Source organism: Jaculus jaculus, chromosome 13, assembly GCF_020740685.1.
Source record: "Jaculus jaculus isolate mJacJac1 chromosome 13, mJacJac1.mat.Y.cur, whole genome shotgun sequence".
In the NCBI taxonomy this organism is placed as follows: Eukaryota; Metazoa; Chordata; class Mammalia; order Rodentia; family Dipodidae; genus Jaculus; species Jaculus jaculus.
The window spans coordinates 71,105,396-71,124,032 of record NC_059114.1 but is presented as its reverse complement, the minus strand read 5'-3'; the positions used below and the strand labels follow the sequence as shown (position 1 = coordinate 71,124,032).

Genomic DNA, 18,637 nt, shown 5'->3' with positions numbered 1-18,637 from the left:
GCTGCCATCCTGGTCTAGGCAAAGGCTGAAAATTCTGTGCCGTGTAAAGGTGTGTGGGGCTCTGTGAAACCACAGGCACAGGTAATGCTGTTTTGTTTGCTGGGCAGTTCTTCACCTTGCTGTCTTAGACGTCAGAGCTCTGCACAGGCCCAGCATTGCTGCTTCATTCAGGGCAATGCTCGGTAGTCGACACAGGTGAGAGATAATAGTCGTAATTGTTAGGGATTTGTGTGTATCTGAGTGTACATGCTGTGCATGCATGCGTAAGTATGCATATATGTGTGTGTGTGGATGGGGCACATGTATGTATTTGTATGCATGTGTGTGTGTGCCTGTAGAGGCCCAAGGTTGACATCGAATGTAGTGTGTTCCTTAGTTGCTCTTTACCTTGTTTATTGAGACAGAACCTCTTACTGACCTTAAGGCTCAGCAACATGCCTAGTCAGGCTAGCCAGCAAGCCTTCGGAAAGCCTCCTGTCTCTGCCTCACGAGTGCTGAGGTTACATTTATGTTGGTTCTGGGGATACAGATCCATGTCCTTATGCTTGTTTGGGAAGTGCTTTACTGCCTGAACCATCTCTCCAGCTCCGTGAGGGGTTTTGATTTGTTAAGTAAATTTCTGTAGACAAATAACACATCATCGTAACTTTTTTCTTAAACCTACTAAACACTGGACTAGAGAGATGGCTCAGTGGATAAATCACTTACTGCATAGGCCTGAGTACCTGAGCTTGGATCCCCAAACCTAACGTAAAAGCTGGCACTGACGTCTGTAATCCCAGCATGCTGTTGGTGAGATGGAAGCAGAGACAGGAGAATTTCCTTGAAGCTGGTGGATAGCCAGCCCTTTGAACAGAGGGCTGAACAACAAGAAACCCTGCCTCAAATGAGATGGAAGGTGAAAGTTGCCCTAATGACCTTCACATATATACTGTGGCACACTGTGTGCCTGCCCTTGCAGAGCACTCATATGAACAAGCATGCGCACAGGCATACACATGTACTCACACACAATAAATACATAAACCTACCAAAATTATAATAATGATTTTTTTTTTTGCATATGGGTACAGTTGTGGTTAATAAGAACATACTGGTACAATGGTGGAATGACTGATGTGGGGATAACCATCTGCTCTCTGGTGGGATTTGGAGTTTGCTCCACAGGTGTGATACTGAAAACTTACTCAAAAACCTGTGGGTAGGAAGGTATAGAGCCTAGGAAAGAAGCTAGTACTGTTGTTCAGCTAAATAGATATGTTGTGTGCATTAATCAACCTGAAATGTTTATGTTTTAACCCATGATTACTGCTGCTTTCACCTTCAGCCAGAGAAGCTTCTGTCTGCCAGTGGGGGTGACTACAGGGGAGACTCAAAACGCATCAGAATGTTAAGATAATAATAAGTAAATGTTGATGAAAGACCCAGAAACCATACTGGCGCCACGACAGGCTTCAGTAAGGTGCTGCCCTGGCTAGGCCTAAGTTTCAAATTCCGGCTTAGGCAGAGGACCTGAGTCAGCCCCCAGACATGTCCAGGCATGCCCCAGACTTGACCAAGACTTGTCCCTTCTGCCTCTCTGCCCCAGCCAATCAAAAGAACACAAGTACAGTTACTGTTTAAACCAACCAATCATGTAACCGCCCCCTACTTCTTTGTTCAAATCCCTATAAAAGCCCTGCCCTCCCGCTACTCAGGGCTCTTGCACTGTGCTGGTGAAGTCAAGAGTCTTAGCTTAAGCCCAAAATAAAGCTCTGTGCCTTTGCATGCGTGTTTGGTTCTCCTTGGTGGTCACTGGGGGCGCAGAGAACTGGGAGAGCACTAAACTAGTTGAGAGCACTAAATGAGACATCTATAACAGCCCCTCCAAGGGTCAGGCTACATTGTGGAAGAGGCAGGCCAGAAAGGATTAAGAGCTGGAGGTTGGGGAGGAGCGCTGTGGAACTATGGTTGGGACATGACATGACCATTCACTCATGAGCTCAAAGCAAATGTGGTCACTCACATGGACTTGCATAAGACAGGGCCAATCAACATTTCTCCCTGCACTGAGTAGAGGCTCATCAGACCCCACCCCTCCCCGAGTAGTTAATGGGTATAGGGAAGAGAGGGGGAGTTATTCTCTTCAGTGGTGTAGCCACTGGCATGAGATGGGAAGAAGTTCAGCTGGAGTGGGAGGAGGATAAAAGGGGGCAATGGGAGCATATGTGAACAAAATATAATATATGGCATATGAAATAGTAAAAAAAAAAAAAAACCAAAAATATCTGGTGCAAAAGTTTTTAAATAGTAAAAACCTAAAAAACAATGGAAAAGTTTTTAAAATGAACACATTGGTAAATGATTCTAAATACATCTTGTTATAAACATCTATTAAGGAGCTGGAGATATGGCTCATTGATTAAAGCACTTGTCCACAAAGCCTAATAATCTAAGTTTGATTCCCCAGTGCCCATGTAAAGCCAGATGCACAAGGTAGCGCATGCATCTGGAGTTTGTTTGCAGTGACTGGAGACCCTGGTGCACCCATTCTCTCTTTCTCTTTTCTTCTCTCTCTCTGCTTGAAAATGAATAAAATAAAAATATTTTTTGAAAAGCTATTAAAAGCTACTAGATTAAAATATCATTAGTAATTGTACATATGTAAATACTACAGGCTTCTGGGATTTCATTGGGTACTTTTGGCTTAACACAAGTCAAAGAACTGTTTAATATTTAATATTAGTAATGTATTAATTACATACTTCCCTTCCTCTATGGGCTTCCCATTTATTCCTCAAACAACTAGGATGTGTTTCTCAGGACAGTCTTTCCAGTTAAAAAAAATTATGTCTTTCAATCCAGGAATTAAAAAGTGTGCTCCAGTTTAACACTCCTTTTAATTCATTTGCCTTCAGAAACTTGAAATTGCAGCTCTATAATAATTTCCCAAAATCTAGCCGGGTGTGGTGGTACTTATCTTTAATCCCAACACTCGGGAGGCAGAGGTAAGAAGATCACCTTGAGTTTGAAGCCACCCTGAGACTACATAGTTAATTCCAGGTCAGCCTGGGCCAGAGTAAAACCCTACCATGAAAAAATAAAGAATAAAAATAATAATTTTCCAAAATCTTACCACAACTCTTTCTACCATGTTTTCTCCAAAAACGAAGTCAGAACTGTAACTTTCAAAAGAATACTTATCTTCATTTGGTTGGCATCTAAGCAAAAGAAATAAGCATTTTCTATTTTAAATCTGCTGATAAAGCCACTTCAAACCTTAGCAGGAAAAATAATTGAGTAGTCCAGTAGATTTATATAAAGCATAAACATGCTAACTGTTGTTTATCCAAAGTCAATGATAGATGAAGGAAAACCGAGGTCAGTAATTTATACGTATATTTATTTATATCAGCACTAACCTGTATAAATGGTGATGGCCTATATAAATGATCTTGCACCCTCCATTGCATAGCCTGTGTGATAGTTTGAATGTGAATGTATGTCCCCTTAGCATCAGGCTGCTTATGTCTCCAGCAGCCTGCTGATGGGGGCATGTCACTGGAGATGGATCTGATCCAGCCCAGAGGTGTGGGGGGAGGGGGAACAAAGCAGTTTGAGCTCTGGCAGGGTTCATGTGTCTGCCAGGGCTGGTATTTTGCTTGCTGAAGTTGTTAGCTCTGTGAAAGTAAACAGCTTCTCCTACCACTGATGGAATGTCCCCTGGATCTGTAAGCTTGAAATAAATCCCATCCTCCTATTAACTGGGCCTGTTGGGAAGTTCTTCCCAGCCACATGGAGCTGACTACAACAGCCGATAGAGTGGTCTTGTACCCATCACTTCCTGGCCTGTATAAGTGGTCTCATTCATGCCCATCACTGCGTGGCGTGGTGTATAGGATCAGATGGAGGGCTACGCAGATTCTATCTTTTTGCTTTTCCAGGACAGCCTCTCTAATCTCCAATGATTTTTTTTTTCCTGTCCTACGTAGCCAATGGTAGGTTTAGCAATCAGAGATCTTCAATGAAAAACCAAACCCACTCATATTATCAGTTATAGCTGAGCATACATTGTTTTAATTTCTTCTATTCCCAGAGACTTTAATTTTAACAGTATTTTCCATGATGAGAAACGTGTAGCTCTCTCCTTGCTGGCGGGTACACTCAAGGTTCTCTCCCACACTCCCAAGGCTCAAGGTAGTCGAGTGCTACTGTGCCTGTGCGGAGCCTACAGCTGATCTTAATGTTCTCTCAGACTGAGAATTCCGTCATTTTCAGTAAGACTTGGTATTGCTAGCTTTTCATTTTGGAAATATATACTTTTTTTGTCTTTATAACTCATGCCAATAAATAATAGGCAACACTAAAACTAAAGTAAGTAACACTTAAAAAGAAGGGAAAAGAATGCCAGAGCAAGAGAAAAAAACAAGACTATTCTAATACCTAGAGAATTGGTGCCAAAAGTCTAGTTATACCTTTATGTAACCTATGAAACTTTATGTTTTCAACTAAGGCTATGAGATAATGAAGAGTCCAATATAAAGAGGACAATAGTGAAATGAAAATATTTTTGAAATGTGATTTTATACTAATATTCTCATAAAATGTCCTTTCAGATGAGAATCCTAATAATTTATACATACAATGTCAGAAAACTCTTATTCCATTGATGGTCATAATAAAGGAAAGCAAGAATGAAAGGAAAACACTTCTGTTCTCACATTAGGTGAAATATTCACAATTAGAAAATCTGTAAAACCCAGAATTCTCTAAAATCTGAAACCTTTTGAGCACTGACATAATATGAAAAGTAGAAAACTTCTGGTCTCATGTGATGGATCAGAGCTGAAATTATCAAAAATATTATACACAGCTACATTCAGGTTATGTGTACAAATTAGTGTACATAAATTTTTCCATCATTTTCCTAATAATGGGTTTTTCAATGTTTCCATTATAAATAATGATGTCATGAATATTTGTGGTGTATGTATCTTCTTGATTACTTGTACAAACTATATCTTGGGGTATAAGTTTAGTTATCAGGCTTAAATATTATCAATTAGTATAAATGAATTTTATGTTTAGACTGGGATCTCATCTCTATCTCATTGTGTATACTCAAATATCCCCAAATCTAAAAAATAATCTGTAATTTGAAACCTACCTAGTCACAAACATTTTGGATAAGGAATACTCAACTTGTATTAACTTACCCTACTGATGCTACACTTAAAAAACACTGACTTGCAGATGGCTGGCTTGAACTTCTGGCAGTTGGTGAAATTTTACCTGGTAAACCAAAGCTCCCCTCAGAAATCTGAAAGAAAAAAAAAAAAATCAGGGGCTGGAGAGATGGCTTAGTGGTTAAGCACTTGCCTGTGAAGCCTAAGGACCCCTGTTTAAGGCTCAAATCCCCACGACCCACATAAGCCAGATCCACAAGGTGGCGTATTTGAAGTTTGTTTGCAGTGGCTGGAGGACCCGGTGCGCCCATTCTCTATCTCTCTGCCTCTTTCTCTCTCTGCCTGTTGCTCTCAAATAAATAAATAAAAATAAACAAAACAATTTTTAAAAATTGTCAGAGGTTCATTGAAATTGCTTTTGTCTAGAAGCATTATACAGGGAGTCAAGAGTTAATAGTTTAAATATGTTAAAAGCTTGCTATGTTCAGGGCTGGAGGGATGGCTTAGCAGTTAAGGCATTCGCGTGCAAAGCCAAAGGATCTTGGTTTGATTCCCCAGGACCCATGTTAGCCAGGTGCACAAGGTGGCGCATGTAGCTGGAGTTCATTTACAGTGGATGGAGGCCCTGGCATGCCCATTCTCTCTCTCTCTGTCAAATAAGTAAATAAAATGTATGTATGTATGTATGTATGTATGTATGTATGTATGTATATATTTGTTTGTTGGAGGTAGGGTTTCACTCTAGTCCAGGCTGACCTGGAATTCACTATGGAGGCTCACGGTGGCCTTGAGCTCACAGCAATCCTCCTACCTCTGCCTCCCAAGTGCTGGGATTAAAGGCATGCACCACCACACCTGGCAAAAATATTTTTTTTTAAAAAACCTTGCTATGTTCAAATATTACCCAGAGCCCTTTGGTGGATCATCTCAGTTACCCCTTACAACTCAATCTATTTTGTATATCTGTCCACATTTTACAGATGAGTAAACTGATATAAGGAGCTCAACTATCTTGTCCAAGTCACATCCAGAGCTGACATCTAAGTACAGGTCTTTCTGATATCAGCAGCTGCATTTCATTATACTACGCAGAAACCCTTTCGTTGCTTTTTACCCTCTGAGCCTGGTTCAGTTAGTTCTTCTTTCTGGGTCAGTTAGAATGCCATTGAGAACTGTCTACTCTTCATCAAGGCAGCCACCCATTCATCTCTTCATCTCGACATTTTCCACTGCTAACTGAGCCAACAGGTAACTGCCATATGAGCATATACACCTAGTGTACGCTACCTACACTGACACGGTAAATGTGGGTGTGAGGAATTTGAGAGCTGGAAGAAATCTTAGGAGTCATTTGGTCCAGTGTTTCTCGTGTTTTGTGAATACCTCTATTTTCCTACAGAGATTGGAAAGGTATTCTAAGGGGTGGCATGTGGGTTCTGTTTCCACTTATGTCTTTATATCAATCAGTAAAATATGAATATGCCCATTTTATAACAGGAACTTAAAAGCTGGCAAGTGCATACTAGAGAACTTGTGCCATGGTTTGCCAAATCAAAGTACATGCCAATGACCCCCGGCACTTGGGTAAATGATCTCTCAGTCAAAATGATAAGTTTGGGGGCTGGAGAGATGGCGTAGCAGTTAAGGCACTTGCCTGTGAAGCCTAAGGATCCAGGCTTGGTAAGCGATTCAGACCTTTCAGTAGCTGGAAGAGAAGTCATGTCTGTCTCTGCAGGCTGCCTGACTTCTCCTTGTCACCCTTCCCGCCCCCTAGTTATACTGTGTGGGATTTTTGCTCCTGTAACTCATAAGGCAAATCTACAGTGGATCCCTGCTGTGACCCAGACTGGCAGAGTCACACTATGTTGTTCAACATGTGGGGATGCAGGACATCCCCCTCCTTATTTGATTGCAGGTTCTGACACCCCTGCCCACCTCACACTGCTTCCCCAGGTCTCACATCCTCGGTGCTCTGGAGTCCCCCACCCTGCTCAGGAGTTTCCACTGCCTGGTCGATAGCTTTCCCACCAGATCTAGTGCGACCCTTCCATTTTAGAGGCCAACTTTAATGACTACCAAGAGCACTCTGCTGTCTAGCCTTTGGTTTCTCAAGCTTAAGAGGTGCTTGGGCAACAAACAAAGCTCAGGCTTCCCCACCTGCGCGCTGGCTGTGTTAGTCCCCCAAACCACCAGCAGAAGAGGCCTGGGGAAGGGAATTCGGTCCAGAGGGGGTGCTCTACCTGGCGTTCGGGGCTTTCACTGCTCTTCCAGGGTTCTGGAGCTTGAGGCCCAGCTGTTTTGCTTCCTTTGTCACGGCTTTGACTTGGTGGAGGCTGCAGCATGGAAGGCCTTAGGACATGTTCAGAATGTTTCGTGGGACCTTAGAGGAACAGAATTAAAAGATCAGCACATTTTTAGTGAAATACTCCATTCATTTGCAACTAACAGAATGTTGTTTTTTTTTAACCTCAAGGTTACATGAGGGACAAATCAAAGTCAAAACAGCAAGTGAGTTGGTTGCTTACTACTCATTTCTTATCTGGCTTTCCCCCCAAAAGTATTTAGTTTGAATATGATCCCTGGATTACCAAATATCCATTCATCTATCCATCTATCTATCTATCTATCTATCTATCTATCTATCTATCATCTATCTATCGACCTATATACCTATCTATCTACATTCGTCCATTCATTTATTTAGGAGACAGTGACCATTGGTGTATAGGAGCACGAGGACCTCTTGCCATTGCAAACAAACTCCAGATGCATGGGCCACTTTGTGCATCTGGCTTTATGTGGGTACTGGGGAATCGAACCCAGCCCCACAGGTTTTGCAAGCAAGCGCCTTTGACTACTGAGTCATCTTCCCAGCCCCTTACCAAATGTTTTTATTCCGCATATTTTATCACTTTGCCCTACGGAAATGCATACAACACACATACCAGTGAGAGAGCAGATCATTCATGGTATGATACAGAATTTCTGCGGTTTGTGAAAGTAAAACCACGAACCTTGTTCTGTACTGTTCATTCCAACATTCCTTTGCACAAGACTTGATGTCATGAAAACATTGTTTTTCCTTACTGTAAAAAAAAGTTTTTAAAGTTTAAAATATATATGTAAAATTCTATTGTAGAAAAACCTTGTTCTGAATTTACCAGTAGATGGCGCTATTGGCACTAATACTGGTAAGCAGGGCTCATTAGGGGGCTGGTTCTGCTAAAAATGTGACTATTTGGTGTTTTGCTATGTAATTCTATTTACTCTCAGAAATCTACAACTAGGCCACAGACAGAAAGTGCATCATTATTCATAATTGTTAAATAGTGTACTGTAAGAAATTCCGCAGATTATAAACACTGAAGTGGGAAGGAAGCCTGTGTGCATTAACTAATACATACAGAGCTCTTACAAAATGTTATATAAAACTATTGGCAAAACCTGTACAGCTCACCTCTAACGAATGTACTAAACCAACAAATAAAGGTGACCACTAGTTTGTTTTCCTGTAAGGGTGATGGTGGGCTGCAAGCACTGAACCCATAGAGAAAGCTCTGAAGCTGACACTTAGCTAATGGAGATGACAAGAGAGTAACAATTACTTCTCTCAAGCATTCTTCAGTGTTAGGGCATACCGTGAAAGTTGGGATAGAATTGCTTCTCTAATTCAAAGTTCAACTAAATGATTTTTAGGAGCTTTATTATTGAAACCAACAGCAGGGTCATATAGATTGTACTGTTTTCCCATTTCCAACACCGTTTAATGTTTTATACAACATAAAATGGAATGTTTCTTAGTTATTAGTGTCCCATTATTATGCTTTCTTTGTGTGCATATGATTTTCAAAAATAAAATGAAGTAGTTATGAGTAATTATGTAGATAACATCCATCTATGTCATTGCTGTACACATAAGTGCAACAAACAAGAACATGATGCTTTGGGATAAACATCCACATTTCTCCTAATGTAGCTTATCATTCAGGTACAGAAGGAGTCTGATGAGCTAAGAAGTGTCTTTTCTGTGACCAAATAGTGCCTGACAGCTTGACATACTGTTGCTCAGTCGTGTTTGGAACTATTAATAAGAATGTGGGGCTACAGAGATTGTTTAGTGGTTAAGGCCCTTGCCTGCAAAGCCTAAGAACCCATGTTCAACTCTCCAGATCCCACATAAACCAGACACGCAAAGGTGCGGCGAGTGCAAGGTTGCCCATCTGGAGTTTGATTGCATTGGCTGAGACCCTGGTATGCCAATTCTCCCTCTCTGTGTCTGTCTCTCTCCCACTCTCTCTAAATTTTTAAAAAGAAAAGAATATGGATTTACCGACTTAAAAACTGTGTAGTTCCTAGGTAGAGAGTGATCAGTGAAAAGGAAAATATAATATAATACCTTATATTATATAAATTATTATATTCTATATTATATTATACATAATATAGGTACATATATATACATATACATATATGTGTGTATATATATATTATATATATATATAAAACTCTTAGTGGTAACGTAGAAAAGCAGTTGATTGCTCAATAGAAATAAAAATACAGAGGAATATAAATCACTTTTAATGTAGAGAAAGTGACGACTATTCCAAGGTTTTATTTTAATAAAACAATTTTGCTTGATAAAGCATTATAAACTTCAAGAGATGTTTTAGTTAGTGAACATCTGATGAAGTCACATCCTAAGCTTTAAAATATGTATGTATGCATACTTATGTACCTTGAGTACTGCATAAACTAGGTGGACAATACAACATAAAATAAACAATCCCTTTTTATTTTTATAGGGCTGTAGCTGTCTTATATAAAATAATGATTATTGTCCAAAAGCAATACAGTCCATGATGAAAAGAATTACTGGGGTGCTTTGATAAAGAGATGAGGCAAACTGAGTTCTTGATAGACACAAAGGCAGTGTATGAGAAAGTTCGTAAAATGGAGGCATCTATTTATTTAAACATGAAGTCTTACAAAACATCAAGTTTAAATGTTCTGCCAAAAAGAAACACATGTACTGCCTGAATTTATAGAGTTAGTATTCATAAGATATATTTCATGCATGCTTTGCTAAGGTTTGTTGCTAAAACATCAACATTTTATAATAGCTGCAGAAGAAAACTCACAATAAAGAATGATTTTTAAAAGTCAGTGTCAGGCTTGAGGTTCTAGAAGTTTCTCATTACCTGGCCCCGAAGGGGGGAAGGTTGGGAGGTCAGTGAAGGATGAAGATCTCAGGCGCTTCTGAGACACTGCTGACACTAAAAGCAGATTACAAATTCAAGTAATTAAGGAAGTGGGGTGGTTTATCTTGATTTTTTCCTGTTTTTTAAAAAATTGAGAGCAACAGTTTAGAAATAGATTTATATTTTTTATCAATAAAATAGAGTGCCTCTCATGAAGATTATAAATTAATTTTATTTTCATACAATTCAATAAATGTTTCTTGTCTGCCAACCATGTATAAGAAGATGAGCTCAATGAACTCAGTGGAGAGAGGAAGATGTCCTCAGTTCCACAAGACCTGCACACTATTGAGCCCATTGACATTTTGACACTCAGGACAGAGGAAAACAAAACAAAACAATAACAACAACAAAAACTACATATCAAGACAGATGCACTACTCAGAGAGAGGAAGAGGCTCAGTGGAATAGAGGTGAAGGAGGAGACAAAAAAAAAGGGTAATAGGAGGAAAAATACCATCAAATTACAGTATGTCATGTATTAAAATCCTCAGTTATTGGAGGGGGCATACATACGTGTGTATTGTGGTGTGCATATGGAGGTCTGAGAATGACCTTGGAGTGCTGGTCCTCTCCTTCTACCTTGCTTGGGACAGGGTCTTTGTTAGTGTTTGCCACTGGGAAGGCTATGCTAGCTGGCCCAACAGCGTCAGGAGAATCCTGACACCACCTCCCAACATTGTAGCTGTGTTGGGATCACACGTCCCACCATGTCTAACGTTACATGGATTCTGGACATCTACCTCCAGTTGGTAGGCTTATGACACAAGCGCCTATAGCCACGGAGTTTCTTCCTAACCCCTCGATGATTACTTTATAAATGAACAGTTAGAGACATCTTTTTAAAGTAATTCCACATTCAGAATCGCCTCAACTGAGCTGTCAATAGTTAAGGCTCTTTTACCTACCTCCTCGAGACTGGAGGTCCGTCGTCTGCAGAGTGAAAGATGAAGACCTTATGCGCTTTCTTGAGAAACTGTTACATTCTGAAAAAGATTCAGTGGAGAGGGTAGCATTGCTCATAATGACAGATTCTCCTCAACATATGACAAGGGAGGAGAAACATGGCATGTTGAGTCTTGAAGCCCAGTTTTTTAATATCAGAGTTGATAGGATGATTATAACCTACAGGTATAACATATTAGTGTGAAACAACTAGAAATGAGAGACTTCAGAGGGAAACTGTGTCACATTCAGAAGTTCTGTAAGAAGGTTTTTGGGATGCTAAGGGACAGGCGGTGGGGTATGTCAGACTTAGTCACCCACATCAGCATTCTTAGGGATCTTCATGCCGTCACAAAAGAGGGACCAGTCCATGAGTGTGCTTACCAACAAGGAAAACCATTAAGTTTTAGAGTCTGTGGCACGTGCCAAAATGCTCATGTCTGCTTTCTTTCCTTGTGTAAAGATTGGTATTGCAACACAAAATGTGGATCATTACCGTGTTTTGTCACTTCATATAGGGTGTCTTCTGCAGGTCTCTGAAAAGACACAAAACTGTCAGTGAGGACCAAATATTTGTTGGTTTTGCATCAAACTTCTACCCTGCCATACATAGTGTGAGAGAATTTTCAGAAGCCAGAGTTCTTTAGCCCAATCTGGAAGCGACACCTTAATTTACCAAGTCTGCATCAAAAGCCGAGACTAGCAGTTCTCTACTTCACTGAGTTAAGACTTGCTTGTGGCAGTTTGCTCAAAATGAAGATTCTTGAGGCACCTACTGTTAAGATTCTGCAAGATTTGGTTGGAGCCATAGTCTGCTTTATGAACAAAAAATGGAGGTTCAGTTTTTCTCTAATTTGTTTTGTGGGTAGCAGGTTAATAACTGTGTTACGGTAAGAATGAATACCGAGACAAAGAAGCTGAAGTGGGAATGCTGGTGGTCTTATTGCTGTTCAAAGTAGATGGTTTCAGAGCGATGCTCAGAAAAGGGATAAAAACCTGTAAGTCCTTTTCGACAGTTATCTCAGTTTAGAGTTTGCATACCCAGTCTCAGGCGAGTTGGGTGGTGAGAACCCACGGGGACATTTAACCTGCCTCATCACTTTGTCTCTTACCCTTTCAAGTCACTCCACATAAGCGTATTATTTTAGTTAAAGCAACATTTTACCCACAGCTTAGAGATTTCAGCAATACTGATGTTCATAATCCTAACTGTGTGAATGTTTTGGAAGCACTCTTCTCCTAGTGGAGAATCAGGCTGAATCTATGCAGCTGCCATATCTTAGTGTGGTTATCGTCTTGAAATACTCTTTACTTTGTCAAATTATAGTCTCTTACTCTTACCTTAAATGTTTGTTTTTCTTTTTCAAAAATAAATATTGGTTGAGCAATGACTAATTTTTCTGTAAAAAAAAAAAAAAGGGAAGAGTCAAGAAACCAAAACATATGCTGGCATTTCTTTTTTTTTTTTTTTAAAGTTTTTTGGTTCATTTTTTATTTATTTATTTGAGAGCGACAGACATAGAGAGAAAGACACATAGAGGGAAAGAGAGAGAATGGGCGCGCCAGGGCTTCCAGCCACTGCAAACAAACTCCAGACGCGTGCGCCCCCCCTGTGCATCTGGCTAACGTGGGACCTGGGGAACCGAGCCTCGAACCGGGGTCCTTAGGCTTCACAGGCAAGCGCTTAACCGCTAAGCCATCTCTCCAGCCCTATGCTGGCATTTCTAACACCACATGTTTTTGTTTTTGTTTTTGTTTGTTTTGTTTTCTTGTCTTTGAGTAAAATCCCAACTACCTCATGGATGTTATCAAGGGTATATTCCTGAATAGTTTACCAATTATAAGCTTACACTTGGGAGGCTAAGGTGCTGAGGTAGGATTGCAAGTTCAAGGCCTCACAGGACACATAACTAGTGAGACCCTGTCTTTAACAACACCCATACACACACACACACACACACACACACACACACACACACACTGTGTGAATGCACTGCATTTCATGCTTAGATGACCCCAAAATAGTTCATATTGCTTTGCCAGAGTAGACATACTGTTTTCAGCATTTAGATTAAAGATTAATCTTACACAGTGATACAGGATATAAAGCCCTTCTAGCCTGGTTATTAATATTGTCGTTATTATTATTTAGCAGAGGTGGGCAATGCTAGGCTAGCATCTGTCACTAAGCTACACATCCAGCCCTTCTATCATTTTCGGTTTGGGGCTGGGTTTTGGCTGGCCTGGAACTCAGTCTGTAACCCTGGTAGGCATTGAACTTGCCTTGTTCTGCCTCAGCTTCCTGGTAGCTGGGATTATAGACCTGAGGCACCATGCCTGGCTTCTTTTGTGATTTTCTATTTTATGTAAGACAATGGAACCTCATTTATTTGAGGACATACATGAAGATAAGTATTAAATATCAGTACTCCAGAAATCTTAGGGAATACTGTCAGGGGTAAAAATGGGCTCTGGCACCAGGCACATGTTAAAATGCTCATTTTTGGTTTCCTCATCTGAACAAAAATGGAGATTACAACAGTTATTTATAGAGTTTATGTGAAAATTAGGATTCATACATGAAATTATTTAGATTTTCATATGACAAAAAAGCCTTAAAATAATATTAATCTGGGCATGGTGGTACATGCCTATAATCTTATCATTTGGTATGCTGAGGCAGAAAAATCACATAGTTAAGGCCAGCCTAGGCTACAGAACAGGTTTCAAGCCAGACTGGGCTATAGGGTGAGACAATGTCTCACAGAGGTAGGGAGTGAAGGAAGAAAGAAAGAAAGAAGAACAAAAGAAGAAATAAAAAAAAAGATAGAAGGGAAGGAAGGAAGAAGGAAAAGAAAGTAAGTTAGGTATTTGCCACAACACCTATATCCATCCTAAAACTCACAGCTAATGTTGTTAACTGATGCCAACATATGTTTAATGAGCCCAAGTAAAACCACAAAACTTTTCTAAGTTTATTATAGCAGCTGTTATCAATATATTGCCTTGGTATACAATTGGTATGTTCTGATGCTATAATTTGCATCCTTGGGCTTCATGAATGAAGCTCCAGTTGAGGAATGTCAGGAACCTTCCATATGATCGCAACTAGCCCTCAACGTACACAAACAATATACTAACATTCCTTCTACCAAAACATGCAGAATGATATTCAATGGTAACATCAGGGAGCTCATCACAAAGGTAACTTTGTAGCTTGGAGAGCAGATGGTGAAGTCAGAAGGTCATCTGTATTTGGTACTGAGAATCAGTTCTTTTGCCAGCTGTGCTGATAGCTAGAGACCGTGGTGTGATTAAAGGACTGTTAGTGTTTGCATAGTCTCCTTCTCTCTTCAACACTGCAGGCATATTGTTAGAAAGAAGATAATCTCTATCCTTCCCCTTCCACCTAGATTTTTCTCCCTCCTTACTTGAACCAGTGGGATATTTTGAAAATGAAACAAAACCCTTGAAATGATATTTTTAAGCTGAGTCTGTTTTCTTTCCAATAAAGTCATTAGTTAATCCATGTACTGAGAGGTGATGATGTACAAGCCAAAAAAAAAAATGTTAACCTCGCACACAGAGCCTATACCAAGGAGTAGAAACAGGACCAGTGGTTTATTACACAATTGCACTCAGCTGGGATAAGGTTGTAAAAAAATAAAAGTACCAGGGCTTCAGCAAGAGACCAGTGGGGATACCTGCTTGGTTTTGGGGTCATGGAGAAGGCTCTGAGAGGGGTGATATGGAGACAGAACAGTAAGACAAATTCAGTTAGTCAGGTAGACATGGACAGAGTGATATTCCAAGCAGAGGAGAAGCAAAGAGAAAGTCTTGGGTAAAGAATGGAGCTTAGAAAATTCTAATGAGGGCAGGAATCAGGTGTGGTGCTGACCTCTAAGAGGGGAGAGGATTGGTGGTTAAAGTGAGCCTGGAGGTGGGGTTGGAGCATTGCAAGATTCTGCCAAGGGATTTTTGCTTTTATTCCAAAAAATAAAATGAAATAGAAAACCAGTGAGGGAGTAATTTGCCATGAAGTGCATTGAAAAAAAAAGAAATCATTCTGCCTGCTGCATGGAACAGTGATCAGAGGGAATGGGAGAAACGGAAAGGACATACGGAACCTAATTAAGAGGCTAGTCTTAAGTTCTAAGAGAGAGGTTTTAAGGTTGTTCCGAATTTCTTTGTTAAAAATCTTGCATCCATAATTTTTGAGGGAATTTGAATAGTGAAAACTTTAAGATACAGATGCAAAATAAAATTGAGGAGATGGGAAATACTCTAATACCCAAAAACTTAACTTTGATGCTTTGTTTTAAGATCCATATAGCCCTTAATGAATTCCTGTGTTTGTTGTGGCTGTTTTCTAGATTCTACATTGAAAGGAGACATTCATTCATCCCACAAATATCATTGAGTACCAAATATACGAAGTGACAAAAAAAAAAAACCTATCAGTAATGGAGGTACACTGTAGCTCAAGTGCTTTTATCATCCATCTTCTTTAACTTACCCATCTAAATCACTTTTTTTTTTTGTTGTTTTTTTGAGGTAGGGTTTAGCTGTAGCTTAGGCTGACCTGGAATTCACTACGTAGTCTCAGGGTGGCCTTGAACTCACAGCAATCCTCCTCCTCAGCCTGCTGAGTGCTGGGATTAAAGAGGTACACCACCATACCCAGCGATCAACTACATCTTTTTATGGATTAGATGTGTCTTCTACACTCAGTTAAGTGACATGCTCAAAGTCATATGACTAGTAAGTAGCAAAGCTTTTAATTAATCCAGTCCCCCAAATCCATTTGTCTTAACTCGCACGTATACCATGCTAGCCATATTTCTGTCACTATAACAAAATCTCTAAGAAAATTAATTCATAAGGACTAAAGGTTTATGTGGGCTCACGGTTTTGGAGGTTCCAGTCTATAAATGATTGACCCACATTACTTTGGTCCTGTAGTGAGGCAACACATGATGGTAGAAGAGTGTGACAGAGCAATGTCAATCACCTCATGGCCAAGGAGCAAGAGAAAAAAAGAAGGAGGGAGCCGGGATCCCACGATCTCCTTTAAGAGCATGCCTGTGCTCTCTCATATGTGGACCTCAGATTCAAACAATTAGATTTGTATGTGAGCTGGAACAAATGTCAGTAGTAGTCAGGAAACTAGAAAGGGGCTAGGAAGGAGGGCTTAAGATGAGGGTAGAGTAGATATGTAAGAAGAGGGGCAGGATATTGGGGAAGGGTCTGAGGGAAAGGGATTGAATAGAGAAAGGGGGTGGGGAGAGGGTTTATCAAAATCCACTTCTGGATAAGCCATATAGAAACTTATTTCTTCACTAGCTGATAATATATATGTTAAGAAAGAGAGTTTGAGCCAGGCATGGTGGCGCACACCTTTAATCCCAGCACTCAGGAGGCAGAGGTAGGAGGATCGCTGTGAGTTCAAGGCCACCCTGAGACTTAATTAATTAATTAATTACAGGTCAGCCTGAGCTAGAGTGAGATCCTACCTCAAAAATCCAAAAAAAAAAAAAAAAAATAATAAGTTTGGGCAGAAGTATCTTATGGAGGTTGATCATATTGTACCCAGAAGCCATAGATTTTTTTTTTATTAGAAAAATTTCAGTGCCAATGGTGGGATACCTTCAAATGAGTTGGCCAATGAGGATCCTGAGGCCCACAACACATTACAGGCTATTACCAAGAGTCTTGGTTGCCCACCAGAAGTAGATGATAAGATCCTATTGCTAAAGAATCCACGTGCTTGGGCTGCAAGGTCACTGAGAAATCTAGCTGGAACTGAGCTGGAAGCCTCCTCCTTGTTGACTAGCTGTTGTGATGCCAGAAAGTGCTATGTAGCCTGTTGGGGGAGAAAAATCATCGATGCTCTTAACAGTGGACCTTGCAAGCTTTATAGCTGTCAAGCCAGGCCAGATGTACCAACTAGTGCAATGGAGGCTGTCTGTTATGGGGGAAACCAACTGCTCTCTGATTAGACTTGAAGCCTGCTCCATGGGAGGGAATTCCTGCCTGGTGTTGAAAAATCTAGTCCAAAGCCTATGGCTGGGGAGGTCATAAGCCCTAGGCGGGAACTGCTACTGTTGCCTGGCTAAATGGATATATTATGCACACCAAACTCTCCTAAACAGTTATGCCCATATATTAATGTAGCTCTTACTTTTCATCAGAGAAGCTTCTCTTTTCAGATGGTAATAAACACTGGAGTGACTCAGAAGCTACCATAGTGCCGAGAAGAAGTGACAGTGTATTTTGGCACTGAGACATCTCTATCACAACCTCTGAGGCTCAGGGTCCATTGCAGAAGAGGTGGCGGAAATAATGTAAGAGCCAAAGGAAGGGGAGGATTGCTTACAATGCAGTCTTCCAGATGCAAAGTGGCCTTAATAGTCATGACCTCATAGTGACTAGCTGGTGGGAGGGGATTCTGATCATGGCATATTGCCGATATTTATAAAAGTTGTCAATACAAAGTCTGAAAAAAAAAAAAACAGGCTGTGTGGGGCGGTGCATGCCTTTAATCACAGCACTGGGGAAGCAGAGGTAGGAGGATCACCGTGAGTTCAAGGCCACCCTGAGACTACATAGTGAATTCGAGATCAGCCTGGGCTAGAGCAAGACCCTACCTTGAAAAAAAAAAATCAAAAACAAAAAATATTCTTCAAAAAATGGATACAATCAAAACCTTGGGTCACATAGACCCTACTTCCTCTGATGGTGCGTCTCTGTCCTTTGTTCCTCTACTACATACCTTAGGCCCTGTCTTCTCAATATACATATGTACTTTCTTTTTCCAGGATGAAACAAATCCAACCACAAGTACATAATATCCTTCTGATGCATAAATTCAAAGACCACCTTCTGACCCAAAGTCCACCACCTACTTGTCATGTGCGGGGACCCTATGACCCAATAATACCCTAATTTAGCAGGAAGGAACCAGAGACTGAGTTCAACGTCCAATAATCCCTTGTTGCCCACTTCCTTTTCTATAAAACCATTCCTCTGATTTTTTTGAAAAATGTAAACAGAAAGGCTGGAAATGTAATGTTATGTCACATAGGCAAAGAGACCTTAAAAACAAGCTCTCCAGGTCACCAGACCCCACATGGAGAGGGCTTCTCTGAGTGTGGTCTGAGTGCAGACTGCAGTGCTGGGGTCAGAGGCAGCCTGACTACTATCATGTGACCAAAGTCCCCTACTCTTGTCACACAGCACGAGTCACACATTAACTAGACCAAAATCCCT

The 18,637-nt window shown here is 40.5% G+C and overlaps 1 protein-coding gene across 1 annotated transcript in view; it reads right to left on the bottom strand.

The window, feature by feature from the left end:
• The window catches only part of Ranbp3l (RAN binding protein 3 like), a 31,054-nt gene extending 13,440 nt beyond the window's left edge, over positions 1 to 17,614 (bottom strand). Inside the window, exons 1-9 of the mRNA XM_045132158.1 lie at positions 17,550 to 17,614; positions 12,710 to 12,764; positions 11,865 to 11,904; positions 11,332 to 11,409; positions 10,364 to 10,438; positions 8,180 to 8,251; positions 7,406 to 7,545; positions 5,196 to 5,299; positions 3,116 to 3,200 (exon numbers count right to left, since the gene is read on the bottom strand). Coding sequence (XP_044988093.1) covers positions 3,116 to 3,200; positions 5,196 to 5,299; positions 7,406 to 7,545; positions 8,180 to 8,251; positions 10,364 to 10,438; positions 11,332 to 11,409; positions 11,865 to 11,904; positions 12,710 to 12,764; positions 17,550 to 17,614 — 714 coding nt within the window. The remainder of the gene's footprint in view (positions 1 to 3,115; positions 3,201 to 5,195; positions 5,300 to 7,405; positions 7,546 to 8,179; positions 8,252 to 10,363; positions 10,439 to 11,331; positions 11,410 to 11,864; positions 11,905 to 12,709; positions 12,765 to 17,549) is intronic.
• Between the last annotated feature and the right edge of the window lie 1,023 nt (positions 17,615 to 18,637).